We start from the raw sequence: 18610 nt of genomic DNA, 5'->3' as shown, positions 1-18610 counted from the left end.
ACTGTCTGAAGAAAGAGAAATCATTAACAAGCTTGAACCAGCTTGTAAAGTCCTAGATGTGATCCTCAGGTCAGTTCTTCTGCTCCTCAGGTTGGCTCAGGATGCTGCAGGGGCAGTGTTTATAGCGCTGCATAGGAAGGGGTTATTATGGTCACTGCCCATTGGCCATATTCAAGGTCCACGATTGTCACCTCTGGAAGTGGTTGTGGTGTAAGCCCCCAAGCTCCCTCCCCTCCCTTGCCAAAGTGATTTTTCTGCAATGGCCAGACTAGGTGGGTATAAATATAGGGGGGAAAAGTATTGTTGATTTTTGTAAATTTATATATTTTTTAATGTCGGTGTTGGGTTCTGGTGTACTTTCATGGCACACCTCGTGGAACAAATGATAATATTATATTAATAGTATACATAAAAGACTAATTTAAATTTAAAAAAGACCTTGGATAGTTGCAAATGAAGGCTCATGGTGCCATGAGCTCAACCCCAGTTCCACCTGAACTGGAAACCCAATGAAGGAGGAGGATATATAAGAACATAAGAATACCTTTAATGGGTCAGATCAATGGTCCATCAAGCCCAGTAGCCTGTCCTCACGGTGGCCAATCCTAGTACCTGGCCAAAACCCAAGGAGTAGCAATATTCTATGCTACCGATCCAGAGCAAGCAGTGGCTTCCCCCATGTCTTTCTCAATAACACACTATGGACTTTTCCTCCAGGAAATTGTCCAAACCTTTCTTACAACCAGCTATGCTATCCGCTTGTACCACAACCTCTGGCAATGCGTTCCAGAGCTATTTCCTCCTATTGGTTTTAAAAGTAACTCCCTGTAACTTCGAGTGTTCCCTAGTCTTTGTAATTTTTGACGGAGTGAAAAATCGATCCACTTGTACCCGTTCTACAACACTCCAGATTTTGTAGACTTCACTCATATCTCCCCTCAGCCATCTCTTTTCCAAGCTGAAGAGCCCTAACCTCTTTGGTCTTTCCTCATACAAGAGGAGTTTCATCCCCTTTACCATCTTGGTTGCTCTTCTTTGAACATTTTCTACTGCCGCTATATCTTTCTTGAGATAAGAAGACCAGAATTAAATGCAATACTCCAGATGAGGTCGCACCATGGAGCGATGCAGAGGCATTATAACATTCTTAGTCTTGTTAACCATTCCTTTTTTAATAATTCCTAGCATTTTGTTTGCTTTTTTGGCCACCACCGCACATTGGGAGGAAGGTTTCCTCGTATTGTCTCTCAAACCTTTTTAGCTCCGGCACACTAAACAGAGCAAATGTTTTTTCATGGCACATTATAATTGAAATTATAAAATTATAAAACCAACAAATTTGAATGATATTTTATTTAAAGTTCTTTATGTATGTATGGTAGTTGCAACAATGATGAAACTAAAGTAGATAGAACAGAATTGCTAATCAATATGACGGATGTGCTTGGTTTTGAGTGCAAATTAACTCAAAATGCAGCTCGATAGTTGACAAACAAACATGCAAACATTATCCACCATCTGCAGTTGTTCTCTTTTTTTCGATATAATTTCTGTCAGAGCTGAAAATCCAAGTTCGCAAAGATAAGAAGATCCAAACGGTAACAAAGCCTTGATTGCTTTGTTCAAGTTAGGATAACTATTGCCTAAAAAATAAAAATAAAATGTCTTGCCATTAGTTTTCAAGGACCAATCACATCAAAGAGTGATGCTTATTTGGGTGGTTGCGTACATGTCATCTATTCTAGTGTATACTTATAAAGGGAATTTTTAAAAATAAAGACAAATTCTTGAATCTCTTGTGGCACAAGTATTTCTAGAATATATTATATTGCCTTAAAGACTAGTAGGTGTTGAAGGAACTATAGATGTCCTGAATGGTCCCGAAACCCCTAATCTCACAGCCTTTTTGGAAGATTTTCAGGATATCATCTCTAAAAGGGCTACATTAATGATGACTTTCTTATCTGATTTAAATAAAATTATGGTGATGAAAGCATATTTTCGTAATAAGGATGCTAATTTTTGTGGTCAAAATATTCAACACTTTCCTGCTACTCAACTGAGACATAAGGTCTTTTTGGCTCTGAAACCATGGCTAGTTTCGAAAGGTGGAACATTTTATTTGAAGTTTCCATGTAAGTGTTTAGGCACCTTTGAAGGTAAGAGTTATATATTTTTTGAACCTTCTTTTGGAAGGAAATAAGATATAAGGCTCCTTTTACGAAGGCGTGCTAGCGTTTTTAATGCACGCACCGGATTGCCGAAAAGCTACCGCCTGCTCAAGAGGAGGCGGTAGCGGTTGAATCAGGTTGGGCAGACTGGATGGACCATTGGGTCTTTATCTGCCGTCATCTACTATGTTACTATTTTAGCGCACGCTATTCCACGCGTTAAGGCCCTAATACACTTTCGTAAAAGGAGCCCATAATCTTCTCAGCAAAGGGATGGGAGGATTTATTACAGGTTGACTAGATAATAGACACTAATAGTTAGGATTTTATTATCCTGTATATTTCTTTTTATATACATTCAAGTTCATTTAAGCTTGATATACCACTTTAATTACCAAAGCGGTGTACATTGTACAAAATTTACAAAAAAAAGTAAAAAATTTAAAATATAATTTCTATTGTTGATTTATTTTCTCCTTACTTCTCATGATGTGGATTGTTTCACAATATGTATGTGAGATTTTTTTATATATATATATATGTGGAGGGGCAAAATAAAAAAAAACGTCTAAGTCCCCTTTTGGCCTAAGTCCCTAAACGTTCAACCCAGAAGCAGGGAAAGTGTCCATAACCAAAACATACGTCCATGTTTTGATTATGGCCTTCCTCTGCCTAAACGCCCAATCTCCACTACGTCTAAAAGTACCCCCACAGCACGTCTACACTTTTTAACCATAATGAAACAAAAACACGCCTAAGCCAAAAACGTCCAACAGAAGGGCTTTTAGGCGTTTAGAGGCAGGGGAAAGGCCTAAGTTGGTTTTAGATACATCTAAAAACCAGCTTTGGTTATGGGTACTTGGACGATCAGGCTTTTTGATCGTCCAAGTAGCCACTTAGGACACTTTTTAGATGTTTTTTGTTTTTTTATTATGAACCCCATTGCCTTTGGAAATTTTGAGTTACCTGATTTTCTTGTTCATATGTGTAAACCCATTGTATTAAAATTAAATTTTAAAAAAATTACCAGCACCTAGCACAGATGCCTAAAGACGCCTAAGTCATTCCACAACCAAACTATGTCCTTTACCATGTCCACTTTTCATGTAGGTGCAGGTAGGCACTGTATCGATTTCACATGGAACTTAATGTTTTTTAATTGGCTTGTAATGGCATTTTTAATTATGATGCCATTGAAGCCAATTAAATACATTTGAATTCCACGAGGAAATTGACTAGGCGCTTCTAGGCACCACCGATCTAGGCGCCACTTATAGAAAGAGGACCAAAATGTTAAGCAAGCAGGCACCGATGGAACTAAATACGTTGGTGTCATAATTTTAGCTTTTGTAGACGGAGGCTGAGGTATAATATTTAATATGTTTAAACTCCATTAACATATGTTTTGGTTTTTTTTAAAGGTCATATTAGGACATTTTAACTCCACCTTGAGACCATCCTCAGCTTCCAACTATTTATACTTTGTCCTTCTGATCCCAATTTTCCTTGTTGTGATAGGTAGGTAGAGTTTCTTCACTGACTCCTGTTACAGTCTATTCTGCTGTCGATAACAACTTATTTTGCAAAATACTCAGATATCCAGTTTGTTTAAATAATAGTTATTTTGGAAATATCAGATTCTAGAGTGCAGTTTGGCATCCCAGCCTATTCTGGACATCTGGAAATTCTATAAATGGCACCTAACTTGAAAGCGTTGGTTGGCGTGGTTGTCAACACATCAACCAACCCAGGGAAATAGCCGAGGACATACAGTTTCATCAGCTAAAACGAGTTTTAGACCAGATGTCTGGCCCTAGGGGAAAGCGATTGAATATAGGAGTCCCAGATTTGCAAAAATACTTTTTTCCGCTTGAACAACAAGCGGGCATGGCATTGCTCCAAGAGCATCAAATTATGAAAGCGATTCCTCCAAGCCCAATAAGCAGGTGCGGTCGCTTGCATCCAGACACTAAGTATGATCTTCCTATCTATAACAGCAGCCTTCCGGATCAACATCCGATGTCGCCGAGCAGACACCCTCAAAGATTCATATTGATCCAGAAGCAAGCCCACCGGTGACATCGGAAGAGACTGGCCAAAAACTTTCATGCAAGGGCATCCTCAAAATGCATGAAAAAATGAATTGCATCCCTGTTGACATTTAGGGCATGTCGGGGAAGAAATACCCCCGGCTTTGTGCACCTGCTCTTAGGGAAAAATATGCTCGATAGACCACTCGAAATTGGCATTCCCTCAATTCGGCGCTAATAGAAATAGAGGAAATACGATTAAGAAGAGAAGGGAAATTCAAGGACTCGACAGGCATGCCCAGATCTCTCCCCCAGCGATGCCCCAAAGCCTCATAAGGCTTCCGAGGAGAAAGACATCATAAAGCGCCATGCAACGCAGAAACTGTCAGGCCACTATCATGAAACCGGGCAAAAAAGAGACGAAATTGGTGTCCCAAACGAAACCGGAGGCCCGGGCGAGCCAAGGACTCCACATAATGATGAATTTGTTTATAGGCAAACAAACCATCCACCCCCAAGGAATGGAGCATGGGAAGAGCTCCCCAAGTTTTCATAGCACCTTCAGCATCCAATAAATGTTCAAGAAGAAGTAAACCCTCTCCAGACCGTCTCGCAAAGATGGGATTATCATTGCCAGGAAGGAATTGCGGATTACCCTGAATAGACAGTATCTGGGATAAAGAAAACAAATGCCAAGGATGAAAAAGAGCAGTTTCGAAGTCCCGAGAAAGATAATCATCACACCGTAAACACCAGTTACCCAGAAAACGAAGCAGGCAAGTCAAGTTAAACAGGCCTATATCCAGAAGCCGCTACAATGCCCCTGGCCAAACAAGTAAGTGAGCGAGATCTGAGACTTCATACCCTGCCAAAAGAAGCGAGTCAACTGCCTATGAAGCTGTTGAAGATCCAGGCGCCGAAGACAAAGGGGCAGTAGCTGGAGGACATAGAGCCAGCGGGGGAAAACAACCATCCTATACAATTGAATCCTACCATAGAAGGAAAGAGGCAGAGACATCCACTGCTCGAAACTACTATTCGGAGCGGCCAACAAAACATCAACGTTAGTCAAAGATTTGTATTTAATGTTCTTTTGTAATTTAGAAAAAAATGTGCAAAACCTCTGCAAATATATATATAAAAAAATAGACTCCACTAATAACCCTCTAAACCAGATCCAAGAAATGTGCAAAAACATATGTACAGTCCCTCCAAACTTGGGATTGTTTTGTATGGTGGTAATTTTTCATTACACCAAAGACTCGGCTTCTTTCCTGAGAAGAAGCTGCTAGAAAATAACTTCTTGACCAGCTTTGGTCTAACCCAGACATGGGCAACTCCGGTCCTCGAGGGCTGGAATCCAATCGGGTTTTCAGGATTTTCCCAATGAATATGCATGAGATCTATTTGCAGGCACTGCTTTCAATGCATATTCACTGGGGAAATCCTGAAAACCCGATTGGATTACGGCCCTTGAGGACCAGAGTTGCCCACCCCTGGTCTAACCCATGGTTATTTAAAATAGGACTTTCTTTGTAGCGGATAGCGTAGCTGGTTTTAAGAAAGGTTTGGCCAAATTCCTGGAAGAAAAGTCCAAAGTCTGTTATTGAGAAAGACATGGGGGAAGCCTCTGCTTGCTCTGGATTGGTAGCATGGAATGTTGCTACACCTTGGGTTTTGGCCAGGTACTAGTGACCTGGATTGGCCACCGTGAGAACAGGCTACTGGGTTTGATGGACCATTGGTCTGAACCAGTAAGGCTATTCTTATGTTCTTAAACAGCTGTTAGGACCAACTTAGTCCCATCTGCCCCTTCTTCCCGATGGAATCTACAAAACCAATTGTCTTATAGTCGTTCTGGGGGTAGACTCACACTTAGCCAGTTAAGTGCCGAGTTTCAGCACTTAACCAGCTAAAATGTCTGCATAAAAGGCTGTCCTATCTTTATGCAGTTCTTAGATAGCTCAGTATTGAATATTGCACTTAACTGACTATGTTTTGACTGGATGTGTACTGTACATGCCTGGACATGGCCTGGCATTGCTTATTTAGGGATAAAGCCGCTGGCTGAATATCAAACCCTTCCTATTTGTTTGTGTACAGTGGCTCCTTCCGCGCCAAGCCCTCCCTTCCCAGCCCCATACCTCTTTAAATTTTCGCCTGCGCGAGCAGCTTCTCCAGCCTGCTGCTTGTCACTTTCTGGCCCTACGACCTGGAAGTAATTTCAGAGGGGAGCCAGGCCGACTCGAGCAGCAGGCTCGCATAATTGCTCGCACTGGTGAAGATTTAAGGTAAGGGGAGCGGGGAAAGGAGGGTGAGAGTGTGGTGTGAGGGGGGGAGCGGAGAGGTGCTAGCACCCCCACCAAGATGGCGCCCGGGGCGGTCCAGCCCCCCATCCCCCCCTTACTACGTCACTGTTTGTGATAGCACTGTAATACGCCTCATCTCTTGCTATACTGAAATCCTGCCTTAAAACTCCCTTTTTTTTTGAGCCTGCTTTTAAAACTTAAGCTTTCCATCTCCTAATCCTGGCTTTCTTGATTTGACTATTTTCTACCAGTTCCTGTGCGCTTTGAGCCTCAGTACAGCGCCGCCCATGTCTTGTATGAATGACTCACAGCTGTCGGGTTTTTTTTTTTCTGTTGTTCTGCATTTGGTGACTTTTCATGACCTCTTTGTTTTACAGTTGCCGTTCTGGTAACCAGACACAAATCGAAACAGTTAAGCCACAAACTGAGCGAACAGCTTGAGATGCTGGAGTGCGAGATTCGCAAAGAAATACGTGTGGGTAGGTTTCCCGTTTCCAAGGCAGAAGTGCAAAGACAGCTCTACAGACCGGTATATATTGCCTGGTTTTTAATAGGGCATTTATAGTTGGCCCAGATGAAATGTATCCACTGCACCTAGAGCCACACATACTGTGGCCGATATTCAGTGGTGGGAGGCAGTGCCACGATCGGGTCTGACCTTGGATATTCAACACCAGGCCATTTCCAGTGATCAGCATTGAATATCCATGGTTTTTTTTTACTCGCTGGTGCTAACTTAACCAGCTAAATGAACGTTCAGCATTGGCTGGTTAAGTTAATAGTGGGTAAAGATAGGTCTGCTATTATGTGGCCTGATTTTTTCACTATACGTAGCCGCAAAGCATTGAATATTGCTGGTTATCATACAATATAGGGCTCCTTTTATGAAGCCGCGTTGGCGGTTTAACACACGTAATAGCGTGCGATAATGTGCCATCCGCGCTAGCCGCTACCACCTCCTCTCGAACAGGCGGTAGTTTTTCGGCTAGCGTAGGGGTTAGGGCGCGCTAAAAAGGTGCGTGTGATAAAGCCGCCAACGCGGCTTCGTAAAAGGAGCCCATAATCGCCAAAACAGGACCAAACACCTCCACGACGGCAATGAAAATCCAAGCACGAATGTCGTGAGGAAGAGAAGCCGCCAACCAGGAATTTTGTCATTTGCGTGCCATTTTGCTCTGCCATTTTGACGTTCTTCTCGGCTGAAAATTGTGCAGTATAACATTTTACAAAAATTGCATATAAGACATTACATGTACTAGAGGCAAGTGGTTGACTCTTGAAAAAGGCACGTAGGTGCTGAAACCCTGGCCGTGTTGAGTCCACATCCAATGAAGCTTTCATTTGATGGCATATTCCCATATTCCTGGTTGGTGGCTTCTCTTCCTCACGGCCATCGCACAGCCAATGAACGTTTTGCTGCCGACTGCAAATATCCAGCAGTAATTTGGAGGTTCCTGATGGAAGGGGTGGTCCCGAAACTGAGCTCAGTAGAACCGGGAGCTGCAAATATTGCTTCTTTTTTTTTGGGGGGGGGGCGATTGAGAAAAGTTCACACACGGCAGCTTATTGGCTGTTTTTTTTCCAGCACAAGGTAAGTCCTTTTGATTATTGCACTTGTAGCGGGTTGGGCAGTGTTGGAGCACTTATGAGATTGATCTCCATGCATTCTATGATTGTTTTTTTGTTCACATTATTATTTGGGTTTTTGGTTGTTTTTTTTTTACATTCTGCACCACTAATATTTATGCACCTGTGATGGTGTGCTGTACTGAGCCTTGGGCTCCTGCACGAGATAAGCATTGAACGCTTTGCGTTTATCTGACTTAGGCAACTCACACTGAGGACTTCCAAATCACAAAATTATTATTAATAATCATAGAATTGTTTGATTGGATTCTGTATCTCACTTAGTGCATACTTGAAGAACTATTATATAGTTTGATTTAGAGGTGTTCTTCCTCTGAGTTTTTCAATTTGACTGCAAATATTCAGCAGAGATAACCAGTTATCTTACACTAAATATTCACAGTTAGGTGTCATTTCTGGCCAGTTAGAGCTTTGAATATCGGGGAAGGGGGGGAGACCAGGTCCATCCTCCCCAGAACTTATCATTACTGTTCAGATTCATACCCTGAGTCATGAAGTAGTAGACTCATATTGCATGTACGTGTGGAGAGACGTTCACAGCACTATGTTAGTGAACTCTTGTTTAACTTGTGATTGTGTTTTTGTGTGTGTGTGTGTTCTAGGTTTTGCTGAACTGCAGATGGATAAGCTGGATGTGGTGGCTACCTCTGGAATGATTCCCTTCCTTGACTACAAACAGTTTGCTCTCAAAACTTTCTTCCCGGAGGTAAAGTTTTAACAGGGTTACATGCACGAGCTCTGAAGGTGAAATTAAAGAGTCAACTGTTGCAGCAATTCAATATAACCAAACGGTCAAATCAGAGGGGTTTTTTTTCATCTAAAAAAGTTGAGTCTTTAATAGATAAAGAATTGATCAACAAATACCCAATTTTTAAAGAGAGCCCTTCATGGTTCATTGAAATTTAAGGCCTCTTTTATCAAGCTGCGTTAGAGGTTTTTAGTGCGAGCCGGTGCGGTAAATTTTCTGAAGCTCATAGAATTCCTCTGAGAGCTAAAACTCTTACCTTGCCAGCCCACGCTAAAACTTCTAGCATAGCTTGATCAAAGGGAGGGGGGGGGGGGTTAATTTGTCTACGGTATTGTCCTTTCTTATCACTTTTGGTCACACATCAAGCATTAGATTTACTATACCCCCCTTTGATCAAGTTTCTAGCACGCTCATAGGAATTCTCATCCCCTCCCCGCACCCCCTGTTTACAAAACCGCAAAAGTGGTTTTTCGCGCCGGATGGTGTACTGAATTCTGTGTGCTGCACTGATTCTCAAGGGAGCTTTATGAGTATCGGAACTGCGCACAGCATTCAGTGTGCGGCCAGCGCGAAAAACTGCTTTCGCGGTTTTGTAAAAGGGGGTGGGGGGGGGGTTCTATGAGTGTTGGATCATTTACTGCACCAGCTCACCTTAAAATCCTCCAGTGCAGTTTGATAAAAAGTGCTCTATATTTGTTAATTTTTGAAAAATAAATTTTAAGAGTCTTGTTTCATTACTATAAACATAGAAACATAGAAAGATGACGGCAGATAAGGGCTATAGCCCATCAAGTCTGCCCACACTATTTACCCACCCTCTTAAGTCTACTGACCCCCTAAAATATAATTGTAATTATACTGTCACTCTACTGACCCGCTCATTCAAGTCCTAGTGACCCTATCCCTTAGCATGACCTCGTAGGGATCCCACATAGGTATCCCATTTGTTCTTGAAGTCTAGGATGCTGCATGCCTCGACCACCTGCACTGGAAGCTTGTTCCAATGCTCAATCACTCTCTCTGTGAAGAAGTACTTCCTGGCGTCTCCACGAAACTTCCCTCCCTTGAGTTTGAGTGGATGTCCTCTTGTGGTCGAGGGTCCCTTGAGAAGAAAGATATCATCTTCCACCTCGATACGTCCCGTGATGTACTTAAATGTCTCAATCATGTCTCCCCTCTCCCTACGCTCTTCGAGAGTGTAGAGCTGCAATTTGCTCAGTCTTTCTTCGTACGGGAGACCCTTTAGCCCCGAGACCATCCTAGTGGCCATCCGCTGAACCGATTCAATTCTGAGCACATCCTTACGGTAATGTGGCCTCCAGAATTGCACACAGAATTCCAGATGAGGTCTCACCATGGCTCTGTACAATGGCATCATGACTTCAGGTTTCCTGTTGACGAAGCTTCTCTTGATACAACCTATCATCTGCCATGCTTTAGATGAAGCCTTCTCCACTTGAGTGGCTGCTTTCATGTCAGCACTGATGATTACTCCTAAGTCTCGTTCTGCCGTAGTCCTGGTTAAAGTTTCTCCATTCAGGGTGTAAGTTCTGCAAGGATTTCCGTTACCGAGATGCATGACCTTACATTTCTTGGCGTTGAAGCCCAGCTGCCAGTTCAAGGACCAACTTTCTAAAGTATGCAGGTCTTGCTCCATAGCATCCTGTAGATTATAGCCGTTTACTATATTGCATAGTTTGGCGTCATCAGCGAATAAGGTTACTTTGCCTTGAAGCCCCTGAGTCAGATCCCCAATGAATATGTTGAAGAGGAGTGGGCCCAGGACTGAACCCTGTGGCACTCCGCTAGTCACCTCCGACATTTTAGAGAGGGTACCGTTAACCACCACCCTCTGAAGTCTGCCACTAAGCCAATCCTTAACCCATGCAGTTAGAGTCTCTCCCAATCCCATCGATTTCATCTTGTTCAGCAGCCTGCGGTGTGGGACGCTGTCAAACGCTTTGCTGAAGTCCAGGTACACGACGTCCAAAGACTCTCCTGAGTTCAGTCTTCTTGTTACCCAGTCAAAGAAGCTGATTAGATTGGACTGGCATGACCTACCCTTGGTGAATCCATGTTGGCTGGGATCCCGGAGATCTTCCTCGTTCAGGATCGTATCTAATTTATACTTAATTAGTGTTTCCATGAGTTTACACACTATTGAGGTGAGGCTTACCGGTCTATAGTTCGCAGCCTCAGCCTTGTAACCCTTCTTATGCAGAGGAACGACGTTGGCTGTTTTCCAGTCTAACGGAACTTTCCCCGTACTTAGTGAGAGATTGAAGAGCACTGCCAACGGTTCCGCCAGAACATCTCTCAATTCTCTGAGCACTCTTGGGTGTAAATTGTCCGGTCCCATGGCCTTGTTTACCTTTAGCCTTGCCAGTTCGTTGTAGACGTCCCCAGGTGTGAACACAAAATTCTGAAACGGGTCATCCACGTCTTGTTTTATCATCAACTGTGGTCCGTGTCCCGGTGCTTCGCAGGTGAAGACTGAGCAGAAATATTCATTTAGTAGTTCTGCTTTTTCTGAATCCGCCATCGCGTAGTTTCCGTCCGGTTGTCTAAGGCGTACTATACCGTCTGTGTTCCTTTTCCTATCGCTGATATACCTAAAGAAGGATTTGTCCCCTTTTTTAATGTTTTTTGCCAGAGTTTCTTCCACTCGAAGTTTGGCCTCCCTAACTGCTGTTTTAACCGCTGCAGATCTGGTCTTATATTCTACTTTAGTTTCTCTTCTCTGCGTACGTTTGTAGGAAAGAAATGCTTTTTTCTTCTCCTTAATGAGGTGCGAGATCTCTTCAGTGAACCATTGGGGTTTGTTGTTTCTTTGTCGTTTATCTACTGATTTTATGTAGCGATTAGTTGCTTCGTGTATGGATGATTTCAGGTACGACCACATAGTTTCCACATTGCCGGTCTCTGCTTGGTCCTGCAGCGTCTGATGAACGAAATCTCCCATGCGTGCGAAGTCGGTGCCCCGGAATTTGAGCACCTTTGTTTTTGTAATTGATTTAGGGGACCCTTTCCCAAGGTTGAACCATACCATGTTATGGTCGCTGGAGGCCAGCGTATCTCCCACCGAGACCTCTGAGACGCTTTCCCCTTTGGTGAGTACCAGGTCTAGGATCGCCTGGGCCCTAGTGGGCTCCTTTACCATCTGTCTGAGATGTACTCCTTTTATGGAGGTCAAAAGCCTCCTGCTGCTGCTGGTTGTTGCCGAAAATGTGTTCCAGTCTGCATCAGGCATGTTGAAGTCCCCTAGCAGTACAGTGTCGCCCCGTAGAGTTATATTCTCTATGTCTTAGTGAGAGTAGAGTAGCTTACTCTAACCTCTCCCCCCCCCCCCCCACACACACATTTTACAAAGCCATGTTAGGCTTTTTGGCCATGGCGGTATTAGTTCCGACACTCATAGGAATTCTATGAGCATCAAAGCTAATATGGCCACGGCCGGCAATAAAAAAGCCTAACGCGGCTTTATAAAAGGGGGGGGGTGGGGGGTTAAATTAATAATATCCATGAGCCTTTGCTCAAGTCATAGGTCTTAAGAATACTAAAGCTGTAGTAGGAAGTGACATCAGTGGGCCCTTATGTAAGTTTTCACCCATTCACTGAGGCCATTTTTGCCACACCTGGAAAATGTCCAATTTTCTGAATTAATGGTCGTGCGATATTGTTGCAGAACAAACAGAGAGAGTACTTGCCTCGAGAGAGAAGAGCAAACAAGGAAGAAAAAAAGGCAAGGGAGAGCTTTTATTGTGAAAATATCCCACAATAAAAGCTATACATTAGTTGACTAGTACATCTCCCTTGCCCTTTTTTCTTCCTTGTTTGCTCTTCCTGTGCTATATTGTTGCCATTAGCGTGTGGCCATAACCAAAAATTAGTGCATGAGGAAGAGGGAGTGGGTGTGTTGGGACACAGAAGAAAGGAAGGAAGAGAGTGTGAAATTGGGATAAAGGATGGAAGGAAAGAGGGAGGGGGCACGAAGTTGGGACACAGAATGGAGGGAGGGGATATGAACTTGGGGCAAAAGAGGGAGGGGTGCATTGGGACACAGATGGGAGGGAGGACGTGAACTTGGGACAAAGGCTAGAAGGAAGTAAGGAGGGGTGCATGAACTTGGGACACAGAAGGGAGGGAGGGGGCATGAACTTGGGACATAGGATGGAAGGAGGGAGGGAGGGAGGGAAAGAGATACTGAGGTGGGGAAGGGAATAGAAAGGGAGAATTGTTAGGCATGGGTGTATGTGCGAGAGGGAAAGAGAGATGGTGCACATGGAAAAAGGAAGAAAGAGGAGGGTTGTTGGATATAGGGAGAAAAAGAATTGCTGGACATGGAGATGGGAGAGGAGGAGGTAGAGATGCAGGGGGAAGAGAGAGATGAGAGGGAGAAAGTTGAATGTGGTGGTGGAGAGGGAAAAGTGGGACAGATGGAAAGATATGCAAGAGGGAGGAATGTTGGACATGGTGATGGAGGGAATGGAGGAAGAGATGTGGCATGGTGCTGGAGAGGGGTGATAGAAGGAGAAATGGGCATAAGGCAGGGGCAAAAGATGGTGCATGTGGTCTAGAGGATGAGAGAGGGAGAAGTGTTGGATGTGGCAGTAGAAAGAGTAGGAGAGATGCACCATAGATCCCTCTCTCTTTCCCCACTCCCTTTGTAGCAAGAGAGGGAAGAAACAGAGAGGGTAGACAGTGAGAGAGAGGGAAGCATGTTGCACATGGAGGAGAGAGAGGAAGAAATGCTGTGCAAGGGTAGGGAGGGGGAATAGAGGGAGATTGATCCAGGACAGAAGGGAGGGAGGATGTTGTACAGTGGGAGGGAGGGAAGAGAGAAATGCTGGATCATGATATGAGGAACCAATGGACAACAATCGCTTGAAGAAGAATTTTCAGAAGCCAGGAAAGCAGAATAAAAGAGAAACTGGAACTAACTCAATGGAAAATAAATCTCCAGACAACAAAGATATAAAAAGGGAATTTATTTAAAAAACTTATCCGCTTATATCCTAAGCGGCTTACAAATAAACATGCACAATTTTGGTCATAGTTTACAGTGCATTTTATATCACATTTCAAAACCTACATATGTTAGCTTTGGGAAATGTATATAGCAGATATATAACAGAAAAGGAAATGCACTTCTGGTTTTATTTCTGCAGTGTTGAAGTACTTGCTGACCCTGTCTGTAGCTGGTGGGGATCCCAAAGCACCATCAGCTGAGGACCTCCTCCAAAGATTGCTGAAACTCTCTTCTACCAAGCATAGCAGTTGCTGGGAGCATTCTTGAGCCACCGAGTTGCCAGCATCTGTGGCTTAGGGACATTGCTGCTGCCTGCCAAGCTTAGTGAAGGGGACTTTGGGCCATCTTCAGAGGAAGTCTTCAGCCGACATAGCTTGAGGATCCTCATCAACTGGAGTATTTTTTATTTACATTAGAGGCTCTGGCAGAGACTCATTTATAAAGTATGTATTCTTCCTGATTAATATTTTCAAATTAATAAAGTGTTTTGCTTATTTGTAAATGGGTCTCTACCAGAGCCTCCCAGTAGCATAATTAAATGAAATTACTACTTTTAAAGTTTGTGGGGATGGACAGGGATGGATTTGATTCCAGCGGGGGCAGATTTGATTTCTGTCTTTGCACAACTCTCTAGGATAGACCGAAGGTCCATCAAGGCCAGTATCTTGTTTCCAACTGTGGCCAAACTAGGTGACAAATGCCTGGTAAGATCCCAAGGAGTAAAACGGATTTTATGCTGCTTATCCTAGGAATAAAGCAGTTTGAGGGGCCGCTAAAAAGTTCTCAGCCCGACCAACAACGTTGGGGCTATACACTTAGTCCAGTGATTTTCCACTTTTTTTTGTACCATTGGAAAAATACAGAATGAAAAAAAGTGGAAAATAGCGCACTTGATGGAGACTGCCCCAACTTTGTTGGCTGGGCTGAGAACTTTGCAGCGGCCCCTTGAAGTCAGTAGCCTTACTTAAGTGACTTTCATAATTTGCGTGTAGTCATATCTATCAATGTATTTACATTTTTAAGAGGCTGACCAGACACCTGTTACCATGCATTTGTCCTGAGGTGTACAGCACTTTCCTGGCATTATGAATATGTCATGTTTATTCATTTTCTTTTCTTTCAGTCAGTAGGCTTAGCATTCAACAGCATGGAAGAGCTTTGCGCTCCAGTTCCTCCAGTAAGTGTCTGAAAGTAAAGAAATTCTTATCCCAATATACTACTGCAGTTGATCGATTTTTTAATTCTTGAACAACAACTTCAGATGATTCATCTAATCTCCCAGTTCTGCTACATGATGGCTGCATTGAAAGAATGGTCCAGTGATTGGACTACAGAATTCAGAGAGCTTCGGCAGACCTGCCAAGTCTCCTGCTTTTTTTGGGTCATCTCCCGCCCTCCTGCCAATGAGCCTGCTGAGTTGCCTCGGCATCAGGAAAGGCTTTCATAAGGTGTCACCTCCTGTGGCAGCAGGAGATATCCTTTTATGAAGGCCTTTCCTGCTTCTGAGGCCACCAATCGGCTGTGCCAGGGGCAGAACGATGGTGGGGCAGGGAGGATCAGTGGGCTGGGCTGAGCAATGGGCAGAGTGAACAGGCTAGGGAGGACCCTGAATCTTCCACCGTGCGGGTTGGCACCCTTGGCAGCTCTGGCTTCAGTGGGGCAGTAAGGCAGAGAGATTACTGGGACCATATCCTTTCTTATTACGAAATCTTTTTTATTGGCAAAAAGAATAACAATGCACATCTTGCTCCTAGAGGAACATATCCCTATCCATTTTTAAAATTTTAGATATTTGTTTAATTTTCTATACTGTTCTCCCAGAATGGTTTTACATGAATTTATTCAGGCACTCAAGCATTTATCCCTGTCTGTGCTGCTGGGCTCACTTTCTATCTAATGAACCTGGGGTAGTGGGAGGGGGAGAGGGGGGATTGAGTGACTTGCCCAGGGTCACAGGGAGCAGCGTGGGTTTGAACCCACAACCTCAGGGTGCTAAGGCTGTAGCTTTAACCACTGCGCTACACATTCCCCCCAGCAGAGCAGTGGGGCACCCTAGGGGACACTGCAGCGAATCTCATTTAAAATGCCCCAGGTAAACATCTCGCCATAGCCCCCTTATATAACATGGTAAGCCCTCCAAAACCTAGCCAAAACCCACTGTATCCGATTGTACACCACACCAATAGCCCCTATACCTGCATGTGACACCTATTTGTGGGTACAGTGAGATTAAGATGGGGTTTAAAAGGCTCACATGTAGTTGCAAAGCCTGAGAATTTTGCACCAGTTCTGAAAGGTTGCGCATACATACTTAGAATTATAGACATGGACCTTTACACCTGCTCCCAAACAGGTTTAAATATCTGTGCCTACAAGTTGGGCTTGATTGCAGCAAATTACATATCCTATATTAAAAAAGGTTAAGTGGCGCATGCGCTTTTAAAAAAGCGTGATCCCTGCCGCTGTGGTGTGTGATCCGTGGCCGTGTTCCATTTTAGAACCCGGCTGCAGGGATCACTCTGGACACTCCCCCTCCTCCCGCCCTCACTCAGCAGCCCGAAGCGCATGCAAGCTCTCTCCCTGCCCGCGTCCGCGAACACAATGGAGCTACAACTCACCAACCACCGCCGCTGCCGCTGCTGCTCCTCCTCTTCCAAAGCAGCCTGCGATCATGGCCGGCTTTAGCGAACCACGCAGGCCACTCTCCAAACTCAGTAGCAGTTCCCTCTAACGCACGGGATCGTGTCAGAGGGAACATTGTACCGAGTTGGAGAGCGGCCTGCGAGGTTCGCTAAAGCCGGCCATGATCGCAGGCTGCTTTGAAGAGGAGCAGGCCAGAAGATGCCGGGATGGAGGGAGGGTAAGAATGGGGCCAATACAGGGGGGGGGGCCAGGGGAAAGGGAAAGGGGGCTGCTTTGGGGGGGAGGAGTGTGCTTGGGACAGACAGCTGTGCTCGGGGGAGGAGGGGGAAGACAGAAGGGGCCATGGAGAGACAGGGAGAGGGAAAGGGGGGCTGCTTTTGAGGGGGAAGTATGCTGGGGACACACAGCTTTGCTGTGGGGGGAAGACAGAAGAGGCCATGGAGAGATAGGGAGAGGGAAAGGGGGCTGCTTTGTGGGGGGGAAGTGTGCTTGGAACAGAGAGCTTTGCTCTGGGGGGGAAGACAGAAGGGGCCATGGAGAGACAGGGAGAGGGACAGGGGGCTGCTTTGAGGGGAAGGGTGTGCTTGGGGCAAACAGCTTTGCTCTGGGGGGGAAGACAGAAGAGGGCCATGGAGAGACAGTTAGGGAGAGGGAAAGGGGGCCGCTTTGGGGGAAGGTGTGTGCTGGGGGCAGACAGCTTTGCTTTGGGGGGGTGGGAAGACAGAAGGACACAAACAGCGGCCAAGAAGAGAAAGATAAAGAAACACAGACAGACAGACACATCTATTCTAGCACCTGTTAATGTAACGGGCTTAAAGACTAGTAGTATTATATAAAAGCAGGAAGGCACATACTAGCCGTTATAAAATAGCTCCTATGCAGGCACTTACTCTCTTAAACCAGGTGCCCTGTTACAAAATCACCATCTTAACTCTCAGTTAGGCGCGTAAACGTTTTGGAAAGTGTCGTAATCATGACGTTAGTGTCGCATTGAGGGGCTCTTCTGATGTTGCGCTTTTGTCCAGAGGTTTACAGTTTCGCTCTCTCTCTTTGTTAGTCATTTCAGAGCAATGAGCCCGATGAGCAGAACGAATGCGTAACAGCTTGGAGCACTTTAATTTGTAACAAGGCGTTTCTTGTTACTCTCATTCATACCCTGGAGAAACAGGAGAGTTTCACAGTCAAGGATAGGTAAGGCAGGTATAATTATTTTACCTTTAGAAACGTATGATCCAATGATTTCTTCAAAAAATATTTAATGGATGTACTTAAGTTTCCTCAGCAAGCTATTCCACCACTAAATAAAATATACTACATTCCAACTTTTCCTTCTAAGGCTGGTGAGGAAGGAAATTTGGTGCAGGAAAGAATTGAAAAAGGTGAACTTTCTGCTATCTTGGAAGATTCCCTTTCTGAAGTAAAGGAAAGGGCAACATTACTAGTTTTTGAGCAGGATTTGAATTATGTGATGAAGCTTTACTTCCGAAACTCACAAGTGACTTTTTCTGGGGAAAGAATTTGGATTTATCCAGATATTTCGAAAACTACACAAGATCGAAGAAAAGAATTTCTTACTATGCGAGATGAAGTTAAAAATTTGGGGGCCTCCTTTTTATTGGCTTATCCATGTAAATGTTTGATTTGATATTTGGGGGTTAAGTATATCTTTTTTGTACTATTACAATTACGTGCCTTTCTAGACCGTAAAAAGATTTCTTAACTGGGATATATGAACATATGGGTTAGTTAATCGTATACTGCTTTCTTAAATCTTGTTTTTCTTTATGAAAATCCCCTCTATGGGTTTATTGGAGCTCCTCTGTTTAATGCATCTCAAGGAGGCAGTGCATGCAAATCCATCTCAAACATATTCATTGTGGATATCCTGAAAACCTGACCTGGCTCTGGCTCTCGAGGACCGGAATTGCCTACCCCTGCCCTAGACCATTCTAGAAGCTTTGATAGATCCCGCCTCATGTTATCAACACCACCTGGGGTATTTACCCAATTGCAGATTTTAGTATCATCCACAT

The 18610-nt window shown here is 44.2% G+C and overlaps 1 protein-coding gene across 1 annotated transcript in view; it reads left to right on the top strand.

Annotated features, from left to right (window-relative positions):
- PLXNC1 (plexin C1) overlaps nucleotides 1–18610 on the top strand; it is a 128561-nt gene that overhangs the window by 68724 nt on the left and 41227 nt on the right. The window contains exons 15-19 of the mRNA XM_033952774.1: nucleotides 3593–3689; nucleotides 6888–6989; nucleotides 8760–8863; nucleotides 15058–15111; nucleotides 17635–17768. Coding sequence (XP_033808665.1) covers nucleotides 3593–3689; nucleotides 6888–6989; nucleotides 8760–8863; nucleotides 15058–15111; nucleotides 17635–17768 — 491 coding nt within the window. The remainder of the gene's footprint in view (nucleotides 1–3592; nucleotides 3690–6887; nucleotides 6990–8759; nucleotides 8864–15057; nucleotides 15112–17634; nucleotides 17769–18610) is intronic.

The sequence above is a fragment of the Geotrypetes seraphini genome, chromosome 7 (genome assembly GCF_902459505.1).
Source record: "Geotrypetes seraphini chromosome 7, aGeoSer1.1, whole genome shotgun sequence".
Taxonomy (NCBI): Eukaryota; Metazoa; Chordata; class Amphibia; order Gymnophiona; family Dermophiidae; genus Geotrypetes; species Geotrypetes seraphini.
The sequence above is the reverse complement of the archived record's forward strand: the minus strand, read 5'-3'. Positions and strand labels throughout refer to the sequence as shown.